Source organism: Neovison vison, chromosome 1 (genome assembly GCF_020171115.1).
Source record: "Neovison vison isolate M4711 chromosome 1, ASM_NN_V1, whole genome shotgun sequence".
NCBI classification, from domain to species: domain Eukaryota; kingdom Metazoa; phylum Chordata; class Mammalia; order Carnivora; family Mustelidae; genus Neogale; species Neogale vison.
In genome coordinates, this window is record NC_058091.1 from 281,299,861 (window position 1) to 281,316,806 (window position 16,946).

Sequence of the window (16,946 nt, forward strand, 5' to 3'; positions counted from 1 at the left end):
GAACTGCTAACAAAAACTAGAATAATTTTACTGTTTGTAGCTCAAAATGTAGAGACAACTAAATTTGTACTTACTGGAGCTGATGAGACCGCAGCTATACAAAAGAGAAGAGAGCAAGCAAATGATTGACATGAAACTATAAAGATAAAAATGAGACCATTATTAGTGTTATGCTATTTCTAAAATGAATTATTCCCTACTCCTCTCCAAAAACCACAGAGTTATGGAACTATCATTTGAAATTCATTCACAAGAACTACAAAATTCACTAACTACTGCTAATGTGGTTATTAGTTTTTTTTTTATCCTCTTTCTCTGCACACACACACACACACACACACACATTTATGTAGCCACTTCTGATTGTATATTTGAATATCGTTTTATAAAAAAGAATGTTTTTCAAAAAACATTTTTCTTATTTAAAAAATAAAATTTTCATTTTGAATTTTCAAGATAAGATTTTTTTAAAAGTTTAGAAAAAACTGTATTAAATTTCATTAAATCAGCATCTTAGTACTGACTTTATCCTGAAATTAAGTGTATCTAGTAAGCATGAAATAGCCTTCCCACAACCATTATTAAAATAAGGTGCAGATATCCATCATAAAATACGTTTTTTACTTTCCTCATTTAAATATTTCAGCATATATTGTACATATGTATACACTGTCTACATTTACAGCAATTTGAAATTTGTAATAGAAGAATAGATAATGAACTTAGTTGTTTCATTTTAATCAATTTCATTTTTTTTCCACAGTCCTAGTCCATCAAGCTCTCTTCTTAATAGGACCATTTTCAATATTCATTTGTAATTTCATTTCCCACTGTGTTAGCTATTTCCTAAAGTAAGTTAAGCACATGAGGGGGTTATACTTGCTCTTTTGTTTTTCTACAGCCCAATCCAGTAAGTAGATCCTCTGTTATACAACATAGTCCTCATGTAAGTTAAAAAGATGTACTCCTTTTTATCCTAAGGAATTTTTTAAATGTGAAGTGGTAGCTATATTCATTTAACAAAATATAACCTATTGTAAGCATTTTTGTTTCTGACCTATTCCCAGTCATCAGCTGATAATGACTTGAAATTCAGAAGAAAATGAACAAGCTTGGTAGAAATGATTTATCTCTGTTAGGTATTCTTTAGCACTGACCCGTTTATGAAAATTCAGATGTTAGTTGAGTAACCTCTTTGGGAGAAAAAAGATTTGTTGAGTGTCAACTCTATACCACCAGGCATTGTGTTTCCCAGTTTTCAAAGTTTATACCTTTTACAGTTTACACTATAACTGTTTCCTACCAACAATCTTCAAAGAATCCACACTACAGTATTTTACCACTTCTGTTTCTTTACTTTTTTAAAGATTTTATTTATTTGACAGAGATCACAAGTAGGCAGAAAGGCAGGCAGAGAGAGAGGGGGAAGCAGGCTCCCTGCTGATCAGAGTCAGATGTAGGGCTCAAACCCAGGACCCCGAGATCATGACTGAGCTAAAGGCAGAGGCTTTAACCCACTGAGCCACCCAGGAGCCCCAATTTTTTGTTTCTTTAATAACTCGTGCTCTTTTGATTTTTCTCAGACTAGTAAAGCTAAACAAGGAGCAGGGTTTTTTTTCTTAAAAAAGAGTGATTTTACATTAAGATTTACTTTTTAAAATGTTTAGGTATATGCAATTAAGATCTTATATAAAAATATGTCTAATTAGAAATATACAATACAATGGCAAAGTAATGAAAAAGCCATAGAGTCTAAATAATGGTCAAGGCAAAAAATAAGAAATGTGACAATTTTTTACAACAAAAATATTTAAAATTGATTTTTAAATTATATACATACCTATATGTTTAATAAGGAATATGTATACATGACCAAAATAACACATGCACAAACACCTATAATTTATGTTTTAAGAGTCATGATTAATAACTAGTACATTGTATTCTGTAAATACGTAGTTGTTATGACCACATTAGAACTGTTTAGTTTTACTGTGGAGTCATGTGATGAGACATATTCTTCTCTATAATTCCAATGATATATCTGTGCCACTTCCAAAAGAACGCTCAGAAAAATGTACATTTTTTCTTAAGCTTCAATTTCCCATTTAGGAAAATGAAGTCAGCTTTAAATATCTTTATACTCCTTTCATCTATGGAGAAGGGGAAGGGGGACAGAGGCACAGAGTAGCTATGACACATATGTCCTTCAGGAAAAAAGATTTTGCACCAGATGGTAATTTTCACATGTAACCAAGAAAAGAAAACCACTTTATCCACTAAAGGTGGGTGAAGGCAGGCCAGCTCGCTCTCTATCTCAAAATTCCAGGGAGGAGACTTTTTTTGAGAAGCCAAACTGAAAAGACTATAAGGGGGGGTGGGATTAAGTAAGCACCTAGAAAATGAAAAGTCCTTTTCAATTTGAGCTGTTTTTGAGGAAATGGAGAATTTTATTAGCTTTGAACTTTTGGGAGTAAAGCTAGTATAGAAGTTAACAATTTTGAAGAAAAAAGTAATCAAGTAATTACAGTTATTTGATATTGCCGCCACATCCAAGAACATAAGCAGTAGGTTTGTATTATATATGTCGTAGATTTTTTTCAAACTTCATTTTTATATTAAATCATTTTTTGCTTTATAAAAATATCTGTCCACAATGAGAGGAGAATTGGTTTTCCTCATAGACTAAGAAGCTGTGAACTAATTATTTAGGTTCCTAGAGAAGAAAAAAGTTCACATTAATATCAAAAGTTGGTAGATATTCATTTGTAATAAAAAAAAAGTATGCCTTCTTTTAATACTAGGAAAAGGCCAGTAAGAAAAACTGCAGCAATTTGTTTGTTTGAAGATATGAGGGGTCAGAGTTAAGGGTATTCAAACATAACGATGTGTTTCCCTTGGAAAAGGTGAAATTTTAACTTGAAACTGAGTAGGATGGTCACGAGCGTTGGGGAAGTAGGAAGAGAGGAAAAAATATAAGATGAGTGCTGTTAGGAATAAGGAGATGAATAGGCCATAGCCGAAGGTCTCAAATAAGACAGCTATTTTAAAAAGAAGTTTTTAGTGGCCACAATCTAGTTTCCTCTCCAGTAATGTTCAGCAGCTCAGGTATAGAAAGTAGTTGTTTTGATTAATCAGCAGTTGACATTTTGCAAAGAAAAGGCAATGGAAAAGTACAGAGTCCTCTACTAAATGGAGATGCGCTGAGGGTGAAGATTGAGAGGTTGTTCTACGCAGAAATGAGGGGAAGTTATGAGTGGACTGGTTAAATGGAATGAGCACTGAAGAGAAGGCCTTTTTTTTTTATATATATATACAGCTGGACAGATAATTGTCTGAAAGCAACAAAGGCCAGCTAGGAAAATGAGGCCCCTGCCATCAGGACGTAAGGCTTATGAAGTGTGAAAGAATTGAACCAGCTCTGTTGGAGAAAGCTACCAGGGAAGCTGGGGCTTTAAGAGAGGGGGAGGGAGGCTCCTACCTCTCAGGGAAAGCAGAGAAGGAGTAGAAGAATGTGAGGAAGAAGCTGAGGGTATTTGACAGTTAATCCATGTTGAAGGGGGGAGGGGAGTTTGGGAAGGACAGTGGCAAGAAAAATGCAGGAAACTAGCACTCCGCAGCATGAGAATTTGACAATAGGTGAGCAAGGTTGTGGAGTGAATGATTGCACTATGTGCAGAGACTGAGCGGAGAGGCCCAGATGGCTGACTTTTCTGAAGGTTGTGGGCTGGCCATTCTTTTTTTTTTTTTTTTTTTTTTAATTTTATTTATTTATTTGACAGAGAACACAAGTAGGCAGAGAAGCAGACAGAGAGAGAGAGAGAGAGAGAGAGAGAGAGGAGCAGGCTCCCCACTGAGCAGAGAGCCCGATGCAGGGCTCCATCCCAGGACCCTGGGATCATGACCTGAGCCAAAGGCAGAGGCTTTAACCCACTGAGCCAACTAGGCGCCCCATGGACTAGCCATTCTGAGTGAGATCCTAGATAGAACAGGGGCTACAGTCCCTGGTCAGTGTTCAAAGAGATTAACATGAAGAGTGGTCTTCTGTCATAGGTCAAGTAAATCCTTCAGCACTTTCTACCAAAAGCCTGGTGAGATAACCTGGATCATTTTCAAGCTAAGAATTGCAGAAGGTGCAATAGGGCTGTTAAAATATTGACCAGGGCTACTACTCCTTGAATCCTGGATAACATGGTAGCTGTGAAACAGACTGAGTTGGTAAATGTTTGTTTTCTTATATTCTGTGTCAACATGGCATATAGACAATCCATATAAAACATGATCGAATTTATGCAGGTGCAGGTTTATAAAGAGAAACAAAAGGAGAAACAAAGCTATCCGACCTTGCTTTATATCTTAAAAATAAGAAAGTCATTTGTCAAAACAACATGTCTGATTCACTTGATTCTCTTAATGGTACTTTGATAAGAATTTTAAAGATCTATTTGAAGCTTTGAATTACTAACGAGATCATAGAAGAAACCTAGACAGTGAGTGATCCCTCTTTGTGAAGCCAAAGACTAGGAACAGATCAACACACGCTATGAAAGGTCATAAATTACTGTGGAGGTAAAACATAGGACACCAGATAGTTAAAGAGAGTTCAGGCCCACTGATCATAATCTGACTATTAGATTGAAAAGCCTTTGAATCCAGTTTATCAAGGAAGAATGTGGACATGTTTTGAAAGAACTCAGCTAACTTATGGATACTGCCATACATCACGCTTTGGGATTTAGCCTTTCAAAAGTAGGATGGCATATACAAAAAATCATGGTAACAATTTTGCAAATAGTAGGTTGGAATTGGGGATTCTGAATCAAATTATTTTAGAGTGTTCTTCGGTTTTGGAGAGTTAATTAGCTATCCTCTCTGGAGTCATTAAACTCCAACTGGGCAGAATTCTAGAATTCTAGAATTCGTGACCAGATCTTTCTTTTCACTGAAGTCATATGAAAAACACAGTGTTCTGAGCTGGACAAATGCAAAGCACAGTGACTTCCACTGGCATATTTTGTAGTCTGTTTTTTTATGAAAATAAAATTAAGGAGCTGCTTCAGAAACTTAATTCTGTTTTGTTTTGTTTTGTTTTTTTTCAGTTGACTCTTTTAAGTACCACTTTGCAGCATATTGAGAGTGTGGGTCAGAGCAACCTGTCTTTCTGCTACCCACATTCAAGCAGTCAAAGGTTTCACGTCAAGTCAGATTACTTGGAAGGTAGAAAATGATAGAGTTATCTTTTTTTAAATTCCCTGGTTTAAAACACAAAAGCAAAACCTTCATAGTGCTAAGATCATAAAAAGTACTTAGGTTATTATTGTTAAATCCCTGCAACATTTTCATCTATTCATTTAATGAATGGGTCATATATGGTGCCATTTTTGTGCGAAGTGGGGTTTGTGTACAGTAGCTTTAGATAATTGATTTAGATGGGAATTTATCACTTAAGGCTGTCTACCTTGTTGATGGGAAAAAAAAACAAAAAATTAATCACTGATATTGGCTGCTTGATCAGAATGTTGAAAAAAGTCATACATAGATTTAGTCTACAAGCTGCCCTTAGACAATTGGAAGTTATGGCTATGCATGAATTAGATCAGATTTTTCCCTCTTTGGTTACTGTGTCTATCTATAGATGTATGTACTCCATAAGGGAATAATTTTCTCACTCCAAATCTGTGAGCAAGATTTTAACAGAGCCTTCAATAGTCTCAGCAACTAGTCAATGAGATGAGTACGCCTACCAGAGTGTATTAATCAATAAGAGCTCAAGAGACAATCAGTTTGGGCCTAAACACTCTACATATTCAGGTATATATCTAAAGGTATACTATATACATTATGATGTTCTTTGGTCGGGTAAATAAATCAAGATGGAGATACATGGATTTGACTAATTGAAATTAACCTCTGATATTGACCAGTGTCAGGATAGGTACCTCTTCCAAAGTCAGATTTGGGATACTGCAAAAAGTAAAATTGCTTTTGATCACAGAATGTTAAAAGACCAAAAAGGGAGACTGCCCCCAAGCATTGTCTAAATAGCAGAGTTAGTACATAAATCTAGCACTAGTACTGTATACTCATACTATGATGTTGGAAATAGAAATAGAGAATAGGTTTAATTTTAGGGCTTATTTTGTTACAATAGGAGTTCAGTAACCACATGAAAACAAAATGAAACAAAAAATGTATTTCTATTATGTTATGAAAGGCCTTATATCACCATTAACTTCCTTTATGAAAATGGTAGTCATGCTTCTCTGGAAAATGTTTAAGAATAATAAGATTTTCTTAAAGGAATTGTTGAGTTACAGCATGTGCTATCAATTACTGTAAATAATCTCTTAAAATCCCACAAAAGAATCCAATTGCTCACAAAGAAAGTGGAAAAGCCATTAAAGTCAGATGTATTAAGAACGAGACCTAATTCTCTATAACATCCCGGACATCGCTCTAAAGTCTCATAATTGCAAGAATGCCCACATGCTTATAATTAATTTATAGACTTTGGCAGAGGGTTTCAGATATTGTTTACTTCAGATAATCAGGTTGGGAGGTGATCAGTTCCTTTTTTGATCTACAAGCTTATATTCTGCAATTTTGCTCAATTTCACACTAATGCAACACTTAGCAAAAAGACATTTTGAACCATTTTGTCAGAAAATATTCAGATAAAAATTTATAGGGTTCAAGTACCTAAGAAAAATGTTTAAATCCATGTTGATTTTATTTTCCTACTTTAGTAGTGGAAAGCATTTAAATTTTTTTTTGTTTTGCCTTTAATAAGAAATTATTGATGACTTTTTGGGTATGATTTCTATTTACAAATTGAGTGACCGTGAGCTATCAGAGGGAATAACATCAAGAGGACTTTTCTGTAGGTTTGCCAAATACAAAACCAAATAAAAAAATAACATAAGAGGCAGGTCACCTGGGTGGCTCAGTCCATTCAGCATCTGCCTTTTGCTCTGGTAGTGATCCCAGCTGCTGTGCTGGGATTGAGCCCCGTGTTGGGGCTTCCTGCTTGGTGGCGAGCCTGCTTCTCTCTCTTCCCCTCTGCTCATCCCCTGCCCTGCCCTATTCATGCTCACTCTCTCTCTTTCAAATAAATAAAATCTTTAAAAAAATTACTTAGAGGAAAATAATAATTCTCAGTTCTTTAAAATTAATTGTTCTGTGTATAGCTCTCTGAATATAAAAATACATGATCTGTTGCCTTTAAAACCTAGGACCCCAATCTTAACCTTTAAAAGGACTTCAGAACAGTATGTACATTCTCACAAAGAAAGTGGAAATTTCTCACTGTAATTACTGTGTCAAAAAGGAAGATTGTTTAAAGAAAGTATTAATGCCTAATACAAATGTATCAAAGTGATAAATATTTCATTAAAAACATTTTGTAAAAGCAAAGTCCTGTCCTGTCATTCTACCTTTACATACATTAGTATGTGCCTCTTAAGAATTATGGATATATCCTTACGAACATATAGTTTATAAATCAAAATGTAAAATTTGCGGGTTTTCTTTTCCATTTCTCAGACAAGTTCTCAGTACATAGTGTCCTCATTACTTAAAAAATAGACCATCCTTTTGGTGAATTATACAGTTGTGATTCTAAATATTTCAAAGTGTTGTTTCTTTGTGTATTTATCCATACTTATTAATTTTTTAACTCAGTAGACTTTTAACAATTAGGAAATCAACTTTATTCTAGAATGTAGGTCTGCTCCCAAGTGAGTTTTGTTATTCTAGAATAAGTAAAATAGAAGCAGAAATTAGCAGTTTAGAGTGATATAATATATGAGCTGTTAAAGAAAGGATTCTGGTTCTGGTTTTATTTCTTACAATTGGATGGATGAAAATTTATAGATATCAAGCTATATGTAAGTTTACACTTCCAGAATTGTGATAGAGATGGTTGATTTGTCATAATTTCCGAGATTCCTGAAATAATTTTCCCTATGGTATTGGATTGCATGAAAATATAAATGAGAACGGTTCACTCGAAAGGGAACTAACAATTTTAATTTTTAAAAAAGTGTGGCACAGTTGTTTTTTAACCAAATTCAGAGACCTTTTTCTCTCAAAGGCCACTGTTCATGTTCAATATACACAACAAAAGAAGCATCTACACTCGTATAGCTAGCTATATAAAATTCACTGCAGTTAACATCTCAGTATTATTTTATATTTCGAAATTTTATTTTTGCTCATGATATTTCACTCTCTGTTTTGTTTTGTTTGTTTGTTAGTTTGTTTTTCGTCCTCCAACAAATCTATTAATTTAAAAAGGGATAGAGAAGCAGAGAATAGAGTCAAGCGAGTCTAACTTGTTTTAGAGCAACATTGCCAAAATGTGCAGAAGTGCAGTAAATGAAAACTGTCGCAAAACCAATGACCTTTAAAGCATGACCCATGCATTTGATGTAGTTATGTTATCTCTGTTCTTTGTGGAGGACCCCCAGTTGGTGGTAGTACTCATAGAACAGAGTGCCACTCTCCACGTCAAGTCAAGAAGTGTCATCTCTATATTTGTAAAAGTTCTTCCCACATTTTTATTAAATCTGTACTTAATGCTACATGTCTACTGACATTGGTGGTATTCTTGACTTTAATGGACATTGATGATAAGCATTATAAGGATTGATTTTATATTTTGGTCAACAGATTTTCCACATGACCTATGACCTTGCCAGTGCAGTGGTGAGAATTTTTAACCTCATCGGCATGATGCTGCTGCTGTGCCACTGGGATGGCTGTCTTCAGTTCTTGGTACCACTACTGCAGGATTTCCCACCAGACTGCTGGGTGTCCCTGAACGAAATGGTTGTAAGTAATTTGTATTCTTTTACACCCTACATAATCCATGTTTTGCCAGAAAGTTCTAAGGGTATGCTAGAATGATCTAATTTCTTCTCCGAAAATGTTCGGAGAAAATTTTGCTTTTGTGGATGTAAAATCAAACGATCTATCGCTTTTTCTGCAACTACATTTCATTTACATGAAATGTTTCTGGGGATGTGTATGTCACAGGATCTATTTTGAGGTATCTTACTCTGTGTATATTGAAGACATATTTTACTTCAAAGCTACATGTACACTCACACGTACGTATAATTGTGGTACCACGCTCATGGTACAATGTTCTTCCAAAACTGCCTACTGCTTAGAATATCTCCTTTTTTTCAACTTGATTTTGGCATTTACTGTGCTTGAGACATGCAATTCTAGGTGGTGTTAAAACTTGCAGATACATGTGTATCAGTATAAATGCAATGAGATATGATGTGCATGATCTTTTTGCTAGGGAAGACAAGGAAACATTCATGGAAAAGGTAAAGCCTTTATTTACTTTTAATTTTTATTTATTTTTAAATTTGGGTATAGTTGACACATAATGTTACATTAGTTTCAGGTGTACAGTTTACTCCGAAAGATATTTACATATTTAAAAATCTGTGAAGTATAAATTTGATTTATTTAATTAAGTATATTCATAGTCACATTTATTTTTAAGAACATGGGTTTTAAAAAGAGAACATGCGTTTTGATCTATCTAGTACAATACTTACAAAGAAATTGGAAGTAAATAACGGATGATAAATTTTATGAGACTCTCACAAAATTTTAACCTTGGCATAAATCAAGTGCCTTCTTTCTTCCCAAAATGTACCATGTTAATTTCTGGGCTTATTATTGTAGAAGTGATATGGACGTTTTAATAACATTTATTTTTTCTTCTAATAACTATAGCTCAGGTTTTGTATTTGAAGAAAAGAGTTTACATTACATGTTAAGAGGTCCAGTCTTCTTTCTTTACTTTCTTCTGGCCGACTTATTTTCCTCCCTCCTTCCTACTCTCCGGACTTATTTTCTTCCCTACTTCCTACTCTCCCAATCCCTGCCTTCTTTATCCCTTTAACTCTTTTCTTTGAGACTTAATATTTAATATTAAATACTTAATAACTTAATATTGAGACTTAATATTCACCTGGATCTCTCCTTCATTTCATTCGTATCTGTTTAAATATCTGCCTCACTGAAGCTAGTGTGTGACCACTCTGTCTAACACAGTACCAAACTGGTTAATATTTTATCTGAAAAGAATTTAATAGCACACACACTTATTTGTTATTTCTATTTCTCTGTGTCCTCTACACAAACTGTTCCATTAAGTCCATTTACTTAAGTTCCATTAAGTCAAAGAATTTGTCTATTTTGTTCTTTACTTTATGGTAGTGCCTAGAAGAGTGCCTGGCATAGTAGTTTGTTGTAATCTAACCACCTTTATTGAAAGTTCATTTGAGAAATACTGTATTTGTGTTTCCCTACCTAAAAAACAAAGCAATGTGAGGTCACTCTCTGAGTCTATGAAGTCTTCTTAATTATAGATCTTTCTTTTTTATTTATTTCTGAAAGAAAAAAAATGTGAAGACATTATTAAAATATTTTGGCGGGCGTGGGAGGAAGAAAAAGCCACAGCTCTATAGTCTAGCTATTAACTGAGTGTGTAGTATAAAAACACTAACACTACTGTCAAAAGATGATTCATAGCTGACACTAACTGCTATTTAAGTTCGTAAATAATTGTTGTTTTAAATTACCCTGAGGTATCTTTCAGAAAAATAGGTATTATCTTTATTCAAAGAGTAAAGGGACTATTTTGGGGTATCCATAAAGTGCATATAGTTATGTAATTATAATATATGGGAATATACTTCTTAATATATCTAGTGCTAAGCACATTTACTGAAGAAAATTTTTATATCTTGATCATTTTTTAAGTGTGTCTACATGGGTTTGCTTTGTGTGTTTGTACTTAATCTAATGTAGTCAAATTTTATTATATCCTAATGTTATACAAAATACCTTTCCTGAATTTGCAAGTTTTTTTCTTGCATCTTTTCTGAGGGGCAGGTTTACTTATGAAATTAGCTTTTACTTTCTTTCACATTAATTTAACATTATTTTCATGTTTAACTTTAATGTCAAGGGTAGGAAACAGTTAAGTCTATGTTCAACTGTAAAGACCAGAAATATATTTTGAATATTAGTGATATGAAAGAGATAACCATAAAAAAGACAATTTTTGCGTCAGTAGAGGATCGCCATGGTGTCCTTTGACCTTGAAGATATTATTCTATCTTAAAGCCATTGAATTCTGGAAAACCTTCCATTACAGCAAAACAAAGCAAAGTGTATTTACATAATAAGGGAGTTATAAAGAAGTAAAATCCAATGTAAAAAAAAAGCATCCTCCATGTATCCATCTTGCTTACTATATATGAGCCCTGGTGCTTTGAAATATGCTCTTATTTGGTCCTCATAGCAACAGAATGAGGTGAAAACTATTATCCCCCATTTTGCAGTTCAGAAATCTGAAATTTTTAGAGGTTAGTTTAATTGTTCAATAGCACACAGGTTAGTAGATGAATAGAACCAAGATTAGAATGCCTGTGGCTGCCTGGGTGGCTCAGTGGGTTAAGCCTCTGCCTTCGGCTCAGGTCTTGATCTCAGGGTCCTGGGACTGAGCCCCACATTGGGCTACCTGCTTCCCCCTCTCTCTGTGCCTGCCTCTCTGCCTATTTGTGAGCTCTCTTTCTCTGTCAAATAAATAAATAAAATCTTAAAAAAAATTAGAATGCCTAGCTATCGGACTTCATAATTTCTGTTCTAAACCTTAGAATATCTTGTGGTCTGTAGATTGTAAAAATTAGTTAAGAAAAGTAATGACAAGAAATGAAACCTGTTATCACAGCACTCCGGTTGCCGCAGCAAGTCACTCGAAAATCAGCATTTGAGCTCTAACGCTAAAAAGCAGCAAGGCGGATATGAGATGTAGATGTAGAAAAGCAAAATCAAATTCAGAAGGCAAAAAGTGAGAAGGCAGGTCAGGGTAGATGCAGGACATTGTATCGATCATTCTTAGGTATGTGCTTGACAATTCTATGACGTTTGACATTGATATAAATAATTTATGGTAAAGATTAGGGTGTTGGATGAATTCTTTGTTCCTTCTTTTTCATATTTCGCATTCATAAATGATTTATATCCTTAAGTGTTATTTTTAAATCCTCCTTACCATATTTTCATTTATATGTATACATATATCTTTTTATATGTATTTTTAATATTTTTGAAACACATTTGCATTTATATCTATAGCCTTATCTACATATCAGTAGCTAGTTATCATATATGTCCTATAATAGGAAATCCAGAGTAATGCTATGACTATACTATATCCGTCACTGGTGATTTGTTCAATATATTTATTCTTATCTTAACTGTTTCTAATCTGCCGTTTCTTCCGTAGAAATAGCTTCAATTCCTCTGCCTTCGGCCTCCGCGAATTCCTTTGCAGTCTTTATAAATTCCTCATTGGGAAAAATTCTTTAAATGCTATTTTTTAAGAGTTAATCACTAGCACATGGCAGGCTACTTGAATTGATGAGGTGAGAGATACTGACTTGACAAATCTGACTTAAACAAGGATTAGTCGTGCTCCTCATTTATAATATAACCTTTTGTGTTGAATATTTCATTCAAGAAATATTTGAATTAAAGAATTCTGTCTGAATAAAAATCTTGGATTGGTCAGATAATTAAAGTCTAATAAAATTAGTTCTGAAAATCTTGTCATTCTCATATTTTGTGACTGTGTTTCTAGACATAGCATACTAAAACTGTAATAGTTCGTTATTGAAGTGATTAGCAGTGGCAGTTTTGGTTTAAGTCATAAAATCATGAAATACTCATTTTAAAAGTCTAAGGAAATAAAAATTATGATATATTTGGACATAGTATTAATTTTGACATAATTTAAGGAATGACTTTGCAGAAGGATTTGCAGCTAACTAGTGCATTCCTATAGTAGTTTGTCTCTAGTTTTTTTTAAGATTTTATTTATTTTTTTGATAGAGAGAGAGAGTACAAGCAGGTGGAGCCACAGGGAGAGGGAGAAGCCGACTCCCACTGAGCAGAGAGCCTGAGGTAGGATGCTGAGCTACCCAGGCACCCTGTAGTAGTGTTTCTCTAATGGAAGTCTGAAGATTGACTCTCAGGGAGGCACAGGTTTTCTCCTAGCAATCTTGTAAATGTATAAATATATGTTGGTGATAGTTTGAAAGGTTTCAAGGTAAACACATTATTTATCTACAATCATCTGAATGACCTAAATATGAAGTCTGGAGTTGCTTTTACAGTTGAAGTACATTGTGCCATATAAAATAATTCTCGCTTAATAGGCTCAATAATTAATGACCAATTTATATCAAATGAAGGCTGACACCATATTAAATGCTATACAGAATTTTCACCATAGAGTTGTATTTGCTTCAGTAATATAATAATCAAAATAATTTGAGCCAACTCAAGTGCCATTTATTATAATGTTTCATTTTGTTGTGATTTGAAGGACTGCATACATTACTTCATCTTGAGAGATGCCTTCTAGAAGGCAGGCAATATGTTTTATCAGTATTTACATTCCCCACAATTCCTATGCCAACCTTGCATATGTTGCTAAATAAATGCTGTGTTTATACTAAATAGGTAATCATCAAAATTATTTAAAAATTATGTGTAAAGGGGTTATTCTGTTATGCATTTTAAATGTTCCTCCTTGGATAGTTTTTGCTTTAATAATTTGTACATCAAATCATTTCTTCAAAGATACATGATCGCTTGGCCAACTCATGAGCAATGTAAGAAAACTCAAAATTCATGAAGTTTATATGAACCATCCTAAGAATATCAGAAAATAAGATATCTAAAGGACTGAAAGGATCTAATTAATATTTATGTGGAGAAAACAAGAGATCTGATTGGAAAATCTAGATTACTACAAAATTTCATTTTCATTTGAAACAGTGTATATCAAATTATTAGTGTGTTACTAATAACCAAATGGTCACACACTCCACATTCTCCAGAGCCCTTCCTCTTGGATGGGGTCCTCTGATGATCAATGGACTCTGAGTGGCAGTTTCAAATTTCACTTACAGGTCTAAGCATTGAAAAGCTTTTTTATTTTTTTGCAATCCTCCAGGTCTTTTTTTGCTTCTCCAGAGGCATCCTTTTAATTTGTAGCCCACAACATAACATAGCTTATCCTGACTCATTTAGACAATAGGAAAGGGATGGGAAAATCTGGCAGAATTGAATTTAGAGACACATTTCAGAATTGTCTTCACCATTAAAACTTTTGTGATTTTAGGCAAATCACTCAATTTTCCATAGTTCAACTGTGGAATGAATGTATATTACTTATTCTTTCATTTAGGTAATTTGTTGAGTGCTTGTTTTGTGCTAGGCATTATCTTAGGCACTGAACGTACACTAGAGAATGAGATAAAGTTTCTGCCTTCATAGTGCTTACATTCAAACAAGCTTTCATTCGTACCATTTCATTCTAGGTACCAAAAACTATATAGAGATTTAAAATTTTGATTTTTTTAATCTAAGGGAATAGAAAATTATGTGCAAAATCCCTTAACATGAATTTGAATTAAGGCCTTTGAAATGTATGTACTGCCCAAACTTATAAACAAGGGGAAAAGTGCTAGCTAGATCCTGCCCTCTTTCTTGCCTTTATTTCTTGCCTATATTTCTTGGAAATATAGCCATTCTTACAAAAGTCTTTGTCTTCCTGATTTAGCCTCCCAGAGAGCACTATTTTTTTTCTAACTCACACACTGGTGTGCTAGTGGCAGCATTGCGTGAATGGAAATAAAGTCTATGAGGAGTATAAACTAAAGGTGGAGAGAGACAAAATAGGGGGACATTTATTTTAACTAATATCAGCTGGCTTTGGATCAGGAACCTTCAACAAAGAGTGGAGATTGAGACATGTTAGTCATGTCTAGCTCAGAAACTATAATGATCAAAATAAATGTGTGCTGGAAGGGGGGGCTTGGGTAGAAAGAGTTGTTTATTAATATCTCCTATCTCAAGCCAATTTTTCTGGGGGGAAAAAGATTTATATTGTTTATATGCATGTCCCCATATACAAGAGGAACACAGAAACCAATGATAATTAATTATTATCTATTGACAGTCTAGCAAATATATGAAGACAAAATTAAAATAGCTTCACTTTTTGTTTTACAAGCCCAATTAGCTAGTTAAGCAATGATTGATTGAAACAATATAACCAAGATAATATAATTAAGAATTAAAAATACATCTCTCCTCTCTTGAGGCAATGTATTTTAGATTTGAAATTCTATAAATTAGAAGTTGTATTATTATATTACTGACTTTTTAAAAATAGAGAATATATTACTTTAACAGAATTTTCTAAAATTTCTAACAAAGGTAACTAATTTGCTGACAAGTCACCATGTAGCTTTACAGGAAAAAAATGCATTCATAACTCATATAAATTATAATAACAAAGTACGTCAGCGGCCTGCTGAGTGTTGTGATTCCCCTTTGCCATCTTGTTTCTGCCCATTAGGAAGGCCAGTCTGGTGACTGCTCTTTTTTGGATAGAAAGTCAACCTAATCACAAAAGTGTAACAGTTCACATACTGTATTGTTAGTTCTCAGACATGTATTCTTCTATGGGAATGAACATACGGAAATAAATCCTAATCTGGTGTTTTGTTTTCAAATGACATGTGATTTCAGAAAAATTTCAAAATGAATGATAATTCCATAATAGAGAGGATAAAGGATACTGCTTTTAACTGTCTATGGCTATGTTAAGTTGCTCTATCAGTAAGATAGATCAGTAAGACCAGTTCTTAATTTGCAAACATGTTTTCTTTTTTCTTATATAGACTCTCTCTTAAATTTAAAGCAATGAATGGTTAAAAGAAGCACCATTCATTCAGTTACCTTATCTAACAAGAGACACCTATTGAAATTGGGGAAAGATAGAAAATATCTTGCAGTCCAATATTTTCTCCAAATGTGAATATTATAAAAACTTTCGTGAATGTATTACGAAAGTACATGTATCACATTATTTCATCTATTCTGAATGAAATGAAAACATATTCATTCCCATTTTACAGATGAAAAATCTGACTCAGAATTATTACCTGGTTTACATAAAGTCAGAGGCAGATAGTGTAGGAGCTGGTAATAAAATCCCTATTTCCCTTTGAGTCTGTGCCAAACTTACTGTAGATGCTACTTCATGGATCCCTAAGAACTTCAGCCATTATCAGTTTTCAGGTCTTGTTAACCAACTATATATTGTTTGAGTCACTAGAGGGACTTGGAATATATATGAAAATACTTGAAAAACTCTTTGCATTTTGTATTATATGTTGGTTAAGTTTTCTTCTTTTACTACTGCCATAAATCCAAAAGAATCTGGTAATGAAATTGTATCTTCCCACTTCTAAATTTCTCACTTACTTAGATTTCACATGAGATATATTGTTTTAAATTGATGGAGGTTGGAATAAAATGGTGACATTGTTTTCAACCTGGGAATCAGTGGAATAGCTGAATAATTATTTCTCCTATATTAGTTCACATATAGATATATGGACATGAGGCAATTCATATGAATGTCCCCTCTTTCCAGAGAGACCAAGATTATATCTCTCTCTTTTACAAAAAATAGAGACTTGCGTAGACCTGAACTATATAGGTTATATAACCTACATTCAGATAATATTCTGGACAAGTTATATAGTCACTTCCCAGAGTGGAGGGCTTTCTACAGGTTTTTTTCTTTTCTTTTTTCTTTTTTTTTTGTCCCATTCCATCTTTTTTTTTCCTCCTCCCACTACCACTGACCTAAATATGCTACCCCAGAATATGTTGCAGAATCAGAGGTGACATGAAGAAAGCCATGTGATAAGTGACGGATGTAAAAAAAGAATAGCAAGAACATTTTCTAAATCTTAGCATGAACATTTTCACAGTCCCGTTATATACCCCATCATTTTTGAGAAGTATTTTGTTGTTTTTAAAGATGTAAT

At 33.8% G+C, this 16,946-nt stretch overlaps 1 protein-coding gene across 1 annotated transcript in view; it reads left to right on the forward strand.

Annotated features, from left to right (window-relative positions):
- HCN1 (hyperpolarization activated cyclic nucleotide gated potassium channel 1) overlaps nucleotides 1–16,946 on the forward strand; it is a 405,582-nt gene that overhangs the window by 210,061 nt on the left and 178,575 nt on the right. Inside the window, exon 3 of the mRNA XM_044232186.1 lies at nucleotides 8,671–8,832. Within this exon, the coding sequence (XP_044088121.1) occupies nucleotides 8,671–8,832 (162 nt within the window). The remainder of the gene's footprint in view (nucleotides 1–8,670; nucleotides 8,833–16,946) is intronic.